The sequence below is a fragment of the Hyalella azteca genome, unplaced genomic scaffold (genome assembly GCF_000764305.2).
Source record: "Hyalella azteca isolate HAZT.00-mixed unplaced genomic scaffold, Hazt_2.0.2 contig14855, whole genome shotgun sequence".
NCBI lineage: Eukaryota > Metazoa > Arthropoda > Malacostraca > Amphipoda > Hyalellidae > Hyalella > Hyalella azteca.
The window spans coordinates 1-13,380 of NW_025944726.1; the positions used below are offsets into that span (position 1 = coordinate 1).

At 39.9% G+C, this 13,380-nt stretch overlaps 1 protein-coding gene across 1 annotated transcript in view; it reads left to right on the plus strand.

Annotated features, from left to right (window-relative positions):
* Positions 1 to 358: 358 nt before the first annotated feature.
* LOC108664623 overlaps positions 359 to 13,380 on the plus strand; it is a gene marked incomplete at its 5' end in the record, with an annotated part of 30,957 nt that continues 17,935 nt past the window's right edge. Inside the window, 6 exons of the mRNA XM_018151248.1 lie at positions 359 to 469; positions 924 to 1,028; positions 1,696 to 1,827; positions 9,252 to 9,346; positions 9,917 to 10,103; positions 10,340 to 10,566. Coding sequence (XP_018006737.1) covers positions 359 to 469; positions 924 to 1,028; positions 1,696 to 1,827; positions 9,252 to 9,346; positions 9,917 to 10,103; positions 10,340 to 10,566 — 857 coding nt within the window. The remainder of the gene's footprint in view (positions 470 to 923; positions 1,029 to 1,695; positions 1,828 to 9,251; positions 9,347 to 9,916; positions 10,104 to 10,339; positions 10,567 to 13,380) is intronic.

Consider the following 13,380-nt stretch of genomic DNA (forward strand, 5'->3'; position numbering starts at 1 on the left):
ATTTTTGGTGGAGAGATGGAGAAAAACATAGGAAACAAATCCTGACCTTCCAAAATTTTTTAACTCTATTACTTTTTGAGTTACAGCCATTCAAAGTTGGGTATCGTTTTTTTTTGGGACACAATGTATAGCAAATCCGAGACAATTTCTAAATTGTTTTAGAAACCCTGATTATAGAAAATAATTGAGCTGAACATCTGGAAGAAGCAGTATATAGTAAGAAAGATTGATAACACAGCATAAAATACATGTCAGAATAACAAGTGATTACTTCGTGATCTCCAAAGATTTATCTTCCGTGTTACCATTTTCTCAATTATGGTCTTAACGTAACCTTTCTCATTACTTGTGATTGCAGGCGTGTGCCGCTCTGATCAGTTCAAGTGCGCCGACACCGGCCGCTGCATACCCGACACGCGGCGGTGCAACGGAGACGAGGACTGTGGCGACGACAGCGACGAGCGCGACTGTGAGTTTCCTGTTGAGTCAAACGCTTCCGCGCAATTCTACTGTTTTTTATTTCGAGTTAATATTGGGATCTGCTTCTGCTCTTAACATTCAATTATTTTCACGAATAACAAAATTAATAAATATAATTATCCCTCAATTACATTCAATTACAACGTTTCGCTATCGAATTATTTTCAATGTTTCCCAAGCATGCTGTGACTAAAGTCGAGTTGTCGAATTTAACCTCTTTTGGGGCCTAGATTTTCTTTCCATAGGAAGTTTTGGGCCCGCTGAACCCACTGCATATTGAGACTTTTCTACATCTCTGATGCAATGTTATAAACAACCCTTACATCACATTCTTACCTCCTATACATTCTCCCTCTAATCGCGTACCCGATCACCCTTCATAAAATTAGTTATTTATATTAATTAAGTAGCCCAATATTCACGATTTCCTTAACTTATCGCAGGCTGCACCGGCGACCATTTCGTGTGTGGCAACGGCAGATGCATCCACAAGCGTAATGAATGCGACGGCTATAACGACTGCAGGGACTGGAGTGATGAGAAGCATTGTGAGTACACGGCTGATGTAATGAGTCAGTAAGTGTGTGTGTCATCGCATAATGAGTCGGCGTAGGTATTAAATTAATATGATGACCAAGTGTGTGTAATGGTCTTGCGTGCCGAGGTTCAAATAAAATTAGTTGTAAGAAACATGTATATTAATTAACTGACAGAGTCGCACAAACATATAATGTTAGATTAAAGTTAACAAGTGTCACATATGTATTGTGTCACTTGTTAAGTCTTGGACTTCGCTTATTGCGCCACTAGTTACGTCATGGGGTTCACATATTACGTCACTTCTTGAAATCTGCTGAAATAATAGAATGAACATTAATTTAACATCATGAATAGCAAATCCAAGACCATTTCTAAATTCTTTTAGAAACCCTGATTATAGAAAATAATTGTGCCGAATATCTGGAAGTAGCAGTATATAGTAAGGTAGACTGATAAAACAGCATGAAATTGAGAGGAGTGTTTTTAAAGAATATTTCAGATAGTTTACAACTGAGATGTGAATGATTTGAACTTACTAGTGTTAGTTCTGATGGGCCATTTATGTTATTCAGTATAACAACAGATTACTTCGTGATCTCCAAAGATTTATCTTCCGTGTTACCATTTTCTCATTTATGGTCTTAACATAACCTTTCTCATTACTCGTGATTGCAGGCGTGTGCCGCTCTGATCAGTTCAAGTGCGCCGAAACTGGCAGCTGCATACGCGAGCGGGATCGGTGTGACGGATACAACGACTGCCACACCGTCGGCGGCAGCGACGAGGACGGCTGTGCAAACCGACCACGTGAGTAACTCTACTGACATTCTGACTGACTAACTTCCCTCCCAACTCTGGTGAATAACAAACTTCATATATGTGGTTGAGGCTTACGCACTTCTGCTAATAACCTAGTGTTGTTCGTATACATCCACGAGGAAGTACCATATAAGGATATACAAAAAGTATATACCTGCCGAAAGTAATGCTTATGAGTTTCCACTGTAGACCGTGCTTGCTTATATAACCATGACTTCAGAAGATCATCTCTGGCGCGCAATTATGTTCCTTTTTATTCTTAGCAACCGCGCACAGTTTGCCCTAAGCCTAAAAGCCGAATTCCTCCTGTCATGGAATTTACCTAGCAATAAGCTCGCCATTGTTCGATGTAAGCAAACTCGGTCACACCGTCTCGAAACAAACACTTGTTAAACACACTACAATGCGTCAAGCCACTTTCCTAACTTTCTAAACTCTTATCCCCTAACTTTCCATGAAATTCTTTGCTTTAGTCATTTATTAATTCGTCCTCAAACTACGTTCTATACGTGTTTGCTTGCTGTTATCTGGGATCTAAAACCGTACGTTATGAAGTTTTATGCCAAGACTGTTTCTCTGTCTGTGTAAGTGTAGTGAGGGTTGTTAAAGAATATTTCAGATAGTTTACACCTGTGATGTGTATGATTTGAACTTATTTGTGTTAGTTTTGATGGGTCATTTATGTTATTCATTTTCAATAATAACTTTTTCTGACAGTTGGATATGAACACGAGGAAGTCATATCAGTAATTTAATTAATACTGATCAAATGACTGCTGCTGTTCACTGGCGTTCACTGTCGTTGTCATTGAGATGATGGCTCATATCAGACTTTAGTTTCATCAGACTCAGTGGAAGTCTTGATGTATTAAATGACTGATTTGAAATTGGAAAGTGAACATAATCAAAAAATATTATTAGCATGAATAAATACGGAAATAGTTTTCCATAACAGTGGGTTTAGAATGATTCATGCCTTCACTGCCTCGCTCATGAGAACTGTAGCCTTGAGCTAGTTTTCCATCACAGGCAAGAAAGTGAACTATTAATTCTATACAGAACCTACATTCCCAAATAAAAATTTTAGGTGGCGCATCGATGATAATCGGTGGCTATAGGTGGAAATCATAGGTGGAGCACCGATGGCGCATCGATGCGGCATCGATGACGTGTCCGGTCTATGTTCCACCTATAACCTGCCAATGGCCACCCTACCCTAAAAACTCTTCTTCCACCAATAACTACTCATTAGAGGCGGTGGCGCATCGATGCGCCATCGATGGCCACCTCTCGGAATAATTTTTAAAAAATGCCCTCGGTAGCACCTAGCATTGATTATGAACTATCGGCTGCCATATTAATGTCACATTTCTCCCGAGCATGAATATTTTTATAAAAGAATAAACATGAAGGGACTATAATGTTCATATCGTAGATGATAGGCACAAATCAAGGCTTCATATTCAGATGACCCAGATTTAGATGCATCATCTATGAAATGAAATTCGTATTCCATTCAAGTTATACCGTATAAAGTCAATATATACACAGGAGAAATGACATTCATAACAGAAACGATAGTTCGTAATCTAGACTAGGTGTTACCGGGAGCATAACTTAACTGAGTGTACGATGATTATATTATCTAGCAACAGTTTTCAAAAAAAATTCCAAGCCCACAGTTAATACAGTCTTTGCATCAACATGATGGAAGCCTCAGCCTTGGGAAAGTCATCAAAAATGTAAATTATTGTAATTTTAGGAATTAAAGAAGTCAACCAAACTATGCTTTATTGAATAAGCTCCCGAAAAAGATCTACAATATGTACGGAATTGCGACTATACTTTTGGTATACAAGTAGATGAACCATATGAATAAAAGTCATACCGGACGTCGCACACTACAAAAATGATTCTTATAACGGTGTTTTTTCTAACACAAGAAAATTAAAGTATGACTAATGCCAAAAATGTCTCTGTATAATCACCACGCGAGTAAATACATCGCTTAGAAATGACTATAATTTGAGGACACAAATACAGAATGTTGTGGCATCCAAAAAAATATGGGATGTCCAATACATTCGGACACGCTAGTAGCAACTTTTTTAAATCTTATGTGGCCACGCCAACCCTATATTGATGAGAGCATATTCCTTTTCTTAACTTCTTATAATTGAATAAGCAAATACCCTTCGTATTCCCCTCGATACTTCGTATTCAATTTCTGAGCATCTCCGCATTGAGCGATAAAAACAGCCCTAGATTGTTAGGTAGCCTCCCATATTAAATTCATTAGAATACATTCATAATTTTTACCTATAAAATTCACTTCAAAATATACTCACTCGAAAGTGGAAAATTTTTCAACTTCAATCATGTAGGTTGTAGTCAATTGGTTCAAGACCTACATTGTTCATGAGCACAGCCCAACTTGCTGAATGCGAAGGACCAGCAGTGAGCGCATCCAAAGCAGCGACTTGAATACGGGCTGGAGCGACAGCAGGCTCGCTTGCTTGACGATTTGGGGTCGAGATGCCAACCGCAGATCTCGAATGAATGTATTATGCATGGCCTGTATTCTCAAACGAGTCATTTCATCGCCAAAACACCGACAATAATCTAACGTATCTTTAGCTAAGTCAGGAGATCAAGTCAGGAGCGGCTTGTTATCTATCAGGTAACGCTTTCCTCCCTTCCCCCCAGGACTTGCATCCGAAAGATGAAGGTGCCTGTGCTGACGGTGGTCCGTGCTGAGTGCTGGGGCAGTGCAACCCTAGCTCTCAGGTGAGGCTTTTCGAAGTTAGGACGTTTTCAGAGTAAATGAGACTATGATTGAATCTCTTCGTCAGGCATTTGCCTTCTGGTGTCATTGATATAATGATTTTTTTTTGAACCGAACCATACTCGTATGAACAAAATAGAATATAAATAAATATTTTAATAAATTGATCCGCCATGTAAAAATTAGTACATTAGGCCCAAGACCAGAGTAAGTGCACTAGTTGGGCCTCTAAAGAATAAGAATGCGCTAGACAGAATGCAATAGGGCATGTGCGAATTGTTGGAGCGCAGTCTGGAGTAGTGTTTAGGGGCTCCCGATTCTAATAAGACAAAGAGAATGGAAGTCGAGTCCCTCCAGAGCATTTGGGAATTATGCATCATATTTAACACCGAAACCTTCTAGAGTCCCATGAGTTCTGCTGAATAAGGTTGTATGCATCGGAAGTTACCTGGGGATCGCAGATCATCGTTACTGCAAGTTACCTAAAGTCACTGTTTCTGCATTCTCATCGCCGTGTCATGATATCGCTGCAGGGTGAGGCTTTGCACGAAAGGGCATCTCAGTCGTCACTTTACGGAGTATTATGTCTGTAATCTATCGTTTAGATGTGTGCATGGCGAGTGCTTCGAGGAATGAGGCTAAAGCAGTGTGTCCTTCTATGTTGCCAAAAAATGTATTGTCTAGGTTTGTGAGTGTGGTGAATGGTGAAGTGTTCTTACAATCTGGTGTTTAGTATTTTGTTTTTGGCCTGCTGTGAACGTTTAATTAACAATAAATTGGTTCGCAATTTTGCACTTGATGTCGTGCTAAGTTTCGGGCGGAAGGTGTCAGTGCATCTGGGGAAATATTCAGCGGAAATGAAGTGATTGAATATGTATAGTAGTTAGTGTGCCTAAATGTGAATTGTTCCGTCTTTCATGGGGTCGTTGTCAAATGTTTGTCAAGGCATCCGAAAGTATGCCTTTCATGCATACACTTTCGTATTGCGCACATTTCGCAACGAAAGTGTCAAGGTAGCGTTGTTTATTATAAGGGTGGTTTGTTATTCACTTTTTCCCTTCTCAGGTAGTCGAGTACTTTTGAAGAGTCTACGGCCTTTCATCGAGAGCTTCAGTCCGTATTCCTACTTTCCCAGTTCGCCAGTATACCTAATGCTGTGAAGCTAGAGATGCTTGAATAGGTCTCTAATCCACCAGAAAATTGTAATGGCCATTGGCCCTTGTTCAGTGATAAATATTTCGGTTGATGACTGACTATGGTTATTTTTAATAATGTTAAATAATGTCGCTAATGATGACAGTATTACTTTCCATCTCAAGCGTCACTAAAACAGAATGTTGAAACACAGGCCCAGGTAATATTCATTAACTCACTATTAAATTAAGCACAATTGAACATTTTCAGGCATGCAAGGTTTGTGACGGAGATGACACTTGAGCAAGTATCGTCGGAGTTGCAAAGACTTTAGCGAAGATACGCTGTGTAGTGGAGGGTACTTTCACTGGTGCGCTGCCCAAGGACAGGAGCTAATTGCGATCCTATAATTTTACAGGGAGTGATACATAGAATAAGTGGAGACGTATAGATTTATTACAATTGTATTATACTACAATGATAGATTATCTGACAATTCTTTATATTGTTCGAAGATATTTTCGATCCTGAGAAGCGGGGGTGAAGAGTTTGGGATGACGTGGAGATGGGTGCCAGGGGGTTCGTTTGCTGGAGAGAATGTATGGGAGAAGGGGAGTAGTGAGTGTGTGAGAGTGAGAGTGTCCATGGCTTTGTTTGCGGATGACACTACGATTGTGGGTGTGAAGAGTGATATCGAGAATGGTGTGAGAGCAGTGAAAGAAGTGATGAATCAGTGGGAGGAACGAAACAATGAGGAGAAAGAGGAGGTGTTGAGTTTGGGACAGAAGAGGGGGGTGAAATCAGAGTACTTGGGAGCTGGGTGAGTTTGGAAGTGGATGTGACTAACAGGATCAAGAGGGCTGGTAATCTGTGGTGGAGAGTGAAAGGGTGGCTGAAAGGGTCGAGAATGTCTAAGAAGTGTCAGGCGAGGGTGGTGGAGACTTGTGTGGAGAGTAGTCTGCTGTATGATTGTGAGGCGAGGGTGTGGTATGTAAAGGATATGAATCGGCTGCTAAAGTGGATGGATAAGTGTTATAGATATGTGTGGAGTGATCGGAATGGCCAGCCTTTGAGGCAAATGCAAGCGAGAGGGGTGAACATGTGGGATGTGAGGAAGCGCTTGAGTGTAAAGAGTGTGAGATGGAAGATTGAGAAGCGTGTGTTGGAGCGAGTCGGACATGTTATGAGAATGGGAAATGAGAGGCTGACGAAAGCGATGGTGCTAGGATGGTATGAGAGGTTGGAAGGTTTCGGGAAGATGAAAGGGCGTAAGAGGAAGAATGTCTTGTATTGGAAGAGGATGTTGAAGGAAGCGGGAGTGGAATGGACGGATGTGGAGCGGCTGAGCAGAGATAGGGAGGGATGGAAAGGCATGGTGAAAGAACGCATGGAACATTTGTATGAGTGGGATTGTCAGAAAGGGCATGAGTACGCTTGGGATGCAAATGTGGCAAGAATGGATAGGAATGTTAGAAGAATGAATGACTGGGTGTGCAGATATGAGGGGTGTGGGAAGGTCTGCCGAAGTAAGGCGGGCCTGATTAACTACAATCTGAACTCTGAAGTCAAGCGAGGCACTGCCCAAAGTAGTCAAAAGAGAACCTGCTTTAGCTTTATTGAAATCATGTTATATAATGAACATTTTACATTGATTTCAAGCTGTAAAATTGAGTAAATTTCAAAATGCTAGTTATACAAAAATTATTGCATCCTTCAAGTAATTTTCGGAGCAATGGATGTGAAGGAACGTCAAAGAATCATCTTAGACACACTAGATAAGGAATAATCAGCGGATTTAAGCGGCGAAATTGTTGCTATAATATAGCTATAGGCAAATGCCTCGGTACTGAGAAGACTACGTATTGATGTCAAATTAAACACTCAAGTAGAAGCATAATAATTTTATCATTTCATAACATAATGCATATAAGACTTTTACAAAACCGTGAAAAATCTTTAGGTGATACCAAGTTAACTTCCATTGTCTCTGATGATCAAACAGCTAATTCGAACTAACAATTAGTTGTACCCAATAGACATTCCTCCTAACTCACCAGCGAACTCACAAAATCTTCTACTCCGAACTTCCCCATTCTGTAGGAATTTGCATCAAATTTAAATTAGTGTCATTTGATAACAATATGCCCCGGTAGGGATTACCACATATTTTTGCGTCGTTTCGTTCCTGATTGAATCTTAAAAAAGCTAGCTTGGGCAAATAATCAGCTTTTAGCTCCCTCAATTCTTATGGGACCTAAATTTGAATATTAATAGGTCCGCTGGAGGAGCCTAAGTGACAAGATGCTCCGAAGCCTTAGACTTTAACAGGCCATATGGGCCTATTGCTTCAGCGCCATCTCATATATTTTATTTTATTCTAACTGCCCGTTTATGAATGAGACAAAATTATTGATGCATTGGAAAACCGTTGCTAAATATTTCAGAGAGTGCTTGCCTTGCGCAACTATTGAGCAAATCAGTGAATAACTATTTTATTTCTAACCTGATGAGGTCAACTATATTGCACTATATTTCCTAAGCATTAAATTAGCCATTTAAATGGTGATACAATCTATGATTTATCTTCGAGTTCTTGCTGGTTCATTTTCTCTAAGGATTTTTTTGATAGCGAACAGTTTATTTATGGCGTGATAACTTCGTACCTGAAATAAAATAAAAGAATTTTGCTTCTAATTTCGTTCTGGAATAAAATGCGTCGTAGAGCGTAGTATCTTAATAAAATCGCAGAATAGATTATATAGTAATCATGTGAACACCAAAATTGAAATAAACTCACTGTCGTCCTAAAGAAAAGAATCATCGCGTTATGTATTTACGCAATTATCTATCGTATATCCACACTTTTTCTTCATGATTTATACAGATGTTAAAATATTTAACAATTCAAACTTCGAACACTATTTCATTGGTGGCTATTGCTCAATTGAGATGGCCACGCGTGGTGAAACTGCACCAAGCCATCGATGAATAGCACCCTATAAATCATCGATGATTAATCGATGAGTGCCACTTATGCTCGCGCATCGTCTCAATTTATCAGCGTTTCAATGGTGATTTCTGGCTGGCGTGGCCACCCACCGTTACGCCACCTATAATCTACCATCGCCACCTATAATCATCGATGCGCCACTTTTAATTTTTATTTGGGTTGTATCATCATGATATTTTTATGTTAGGAAAATGATTTTTCCTAACATAGGGACATTCAAAGTACTAGACTCAGTCCATAGTGATAGTGAGATTATCGTCGCGTTGTCATAAGAGTAATCACTTAACTTATGACCCAAAAATTCCCCCATTAATGGATACCTGTGCCTCTGTATCAATTTCCGAATTCATTTACACGGTAATTTTTCTTCGGTTTATAATGGCGGCTCCTGAAATTGCTCTGGCCTAAGAACGTCAGTGCGGTGGATATTCCCGCGTTTCCCCGGTGCCAACGCCACATTAACTGCAATTTTACCCCTGGCAGCCGACGTCCCCCGCTTGACTGTCACGCCTGCCGTGACCTCCGCCAGCGTTTATTGGACGTGGCGAAGGCAGCAATTTTTCAACGTAACTCTGGCAGTAAGTACTAACAAATAAGATTGGAATAATTCAGTTATATAATGATAATAATATTGCGGTTTCAGCGCTTACTAGGCCGTAGGTCTGTAGCCCACTCATAACATTGCAGAACATCCACAGCTTGTTGCCGTTTTGATCTCGCAACTCACTGCTTCAAATTTCCTTTGCTTAACTGCCCGGCCTCCTCGCCGATTCTGACCAGAAACTGGCGCACAGAGCTGGAATCGAACCCGCACCTCTCTGCTCCATTATTACTCTGAACTTTAAACACTGGGCCACCTGCACATTGAGACTTGTGACCATTGTTTAGGATAGAGATATATGCAAGTAATAATAAAACAAATTGAAAATACTTGTACTATAAAAATTTAAGCGATTCAGTCATCCGGAACATAACATCTTACGCCAAAAATCGTTCAACTTACGATTTAAATCTTATACCATGAATGTTTGGTAACGAATCTCATTTATACGCAGATTTTCATAATATGTGAAAAACTACCTGCTACTGCAAGGATTTTAAGAACTGTTACATGTTTCAATGTCATAATTTATGCATACTTCACGCAGATGAAACCAAGAGAAGACTGTGCCCCAAAGAAACCCGAAGCTGTTCAATATTTTCAAAATTTTACCACGGCTAAACGGGAGCTGACGCAGCTGCAGGCGTACACTGAGTACGAGGTGTGCGTGTACGCGTACAACGAAGGAGGAGAAAACAAGAACTGTGAAGTGTTTCAGACTCTGCCGGACAAAGGTGAGCGAAACTGCCTCTCTTTACTGCTATAATTAAAACTCCATTGCCATTATATCTAAATTCCTCACTCGCTGTCACAAATGAAGATGACGCCGTTGTCATTTACTACATATAAATCTATTAAACATGATACCTTTTTATCTCTGGAGGTATTTTTCAAGCAAAGCAAATAGCAAGAGTGTGCTCAAAACTTCATGACTCCTCTTCTAATTCAAACACTCCGTGGTTATCATCAGCTCCTGAGCCTGTGGAGGAGTTGACCTCTTCCACGACGTCCACTTCCATCAGCCTGCGGTGGAGGAAACCTTGTCCTCCCAGGGCCGCCATCAGCGGCTACCGCGTCACCACCATCAGCGGCGACCGCGACCTTCACTACGTCCAGGCGTCGGAGTGCAGCGACAGCGCAGCCCACTTCTGCCACACCATCAAGGAACTAAAACCTGAACGCACGTACAACATTGAGGTCAGGCTCAGTGTAGAGAACTGCGTAGGTACTAGGGATAAGGCGGCGGAACATCATTGTGATGATGCTCGGGGGAAATGAGAGGGTCAATGAAAAATACAGAAAAAATTTGAATAGAATCTGAAATTATCGAATACCGATAAGGGCAGTTCTCGCCCTCGTATGTCAATCACTCAAAGAAAAAGGATTTTGTGGCTGTTTTTTTTCTGCTGATTTTTTTAACTATTGATTACGAGGAAAGATTTTCATGCTCCCCCTGGGTATTCATATAAATTTACATGTATGTGTAGTATAGGAATTACGCACACTAGCATACTGGCAACAATCAGTCTGCCCAATTGACCGGACTTGTTGCACTCCCAATGCAGCACCGTTAATTTCCGAGCTAATCAGCATGAATTAACCAGAGCTTGCATTACTTCCGTTACTTACACTGCATGATTCATTCAAAAATTTTAAATAATTTTCAGAGCAGATGTGCTCGTCCTTATTGATCAACAAAAATGTATGACTAATATTATAAGTATCACATCACATTTATTGAAGCTCTGCAGAGAGCATATCGCAATCGATGTAACCACTTTGACAAGTTTTCGAGAATTTTAAAGCGAATAAAATAGCCCAAAAATTCAGCGTTTCTCTAATGAGCAGACGTTTTGCAAACCAGTTTAATCGTCAGTTCTAAGTCAAGTTTTGCCCAGTATACCTTTCATTCAGATGAAAAAAATGCATTTTTTGCTATCACTGCTAAATCAGTATATTTAAAATCAGTGATTTATCTCTAGCAGTTTGAAGTATTAAGATGATATAACGTGGCCTTTTTGTTCCTGAACTTAGTATCAAAGTCCAACGTTTATTCTGATTCAAAGTCTAACAATTGTTTATTATAATTATCGATTTAAATATGCATTTGATTAAATTTAATTTTCATTGTGGCAATACAATATGATCTTCTCCGGAAAGTGTATGAGATGACGTTCTCCAAATTAGTCGTTTGAAAGTAATCCCGACATCGAGAACTTTTTCTTGATTATTCGGATATTATCACTAGCCTCGGACGCCCAAATAAAAATTAAGAGTGGAGCACCTATGTTTTTAAGATGGCTATAGGCGGACGCCATAGGTGGAGCAGCTATGATTTATACAGTGAATTAAGGGTGGCGTGCACCACCTTTACCACACCTATAACCTGCCTATGGCCCCCCTACCCGTAAAGCTCTTCTTCCGCAAATAACTACCCATTGGCACCAGTGGCACATTGATGAGTCACCGATGGCCACTTTTAAAATGTAATTGATATCACTCGATTATTTTGAAATTTCAGGCGTGAATTACCTGCTCCACTTCATGTCACTATTTTTCTCTTGCATAATCTTTAATCTTTTGCGTCCAAAAGATACCAGGACCACTCTAGTATAATTTTGACTTAAAATCGTAATAATTATCGGACTGTATAAGCAAATTTCCCTAAATAATTAAATTCCACTATCGAAGTAAGCGATAGAAAGACGAATTTTTATTGGTACCCCTCTGCGTAAAAATGATACTTCTTTGACGAGAAAATAACCCGGAAAGCACATATTTCAAGCAGGACATGGTAAAGATTAGTAGTAAGCAGGTCATAGAAAAGATTAGTAAGATTTTTAGAAGGAAGCTCAACGCCGACTCCCGTAAACCCAACTCGTGTGAACGTGTGCTTACTCGACTGATCGCTGTGCTTGGAAGCCGCCGAGCCGCTGTGCTTTAGAGATGCCTTGCCTCTACAGACTACGTCGACGTGGCTTTAGAGTTTAGATAAATGGGGCGATTGGAGAATATTGTCAATATTATATAACACACTTAATCGATCCATACAATTTATACTTAATGATTCAATAATTAGTCTGAATTGATCGCAATATTTCCAACACAGCCAATGGGCGTATACGCAAAATTCATAATAAATTTACTCAATATCTCATGTGAACATAAAAAATTGGATTCGCTGTCATCTTTTGATAAACTATTTTTTGCGACAAAAATTTTCCATTGTTCTGCGGACAATTTATATCAGAAGCAGTCTGATACATGCCCAGTGGCTTCACTTTGGTTTGGAAAATTTGTGAACACCTTGCTTCTATTTGTCAGGTTTACTCGTACCTACTGAATTCACGCTAAATTTTCGCTAAATTTTCTTAACAGAACTTAATCTTAAATGCTAAGCACACCGAACGTCTCGTCTCAGAACACCGAACGAACGTCAGAACGCCAAGCACAAGTCATGGTTTCGTCTTAATCTCGAATGACCTGCAACATAAAAACACCTTTCTACGTTGGATAAATTATTACATTGTCAAATACCTTCGTGCACTGTGCAGTTTGGGCAAACGGTTATCGGTGGCTCACAAGAGATTTGTCTGCAATGAGCCATAGATGTTTCAGACCCTATAAATCATCGATGATTCATCGATGACTCCCACCTATAATCGCCATCCTTTCGATTTATTGGTGTTTTATTGTCGATTTTTGGCAGATCTGGCCACCCACCGTTATACCACCTATAATCTACTATTGCCACCTATAATCATCGGTGCTCCACCCTTAATTTTTATTTGGGCGGGGCATTAGCATCGTCACCTGTACTCGAGGTTAAGTGGTATTTGACTCCATAAATTAATTTGTTGCGATTTTAACTTAATATGAAAAAATGTTCGGGTGGAATTGTGGCACTGAATTAACCATCACCGGTTCCTAAATAATCGCTTCTTTTTTTGATTCAGCTATTCGTTTTTTGCTTTTTTAGTAACTATCACGACTCCAGAAGAACATGCAGGT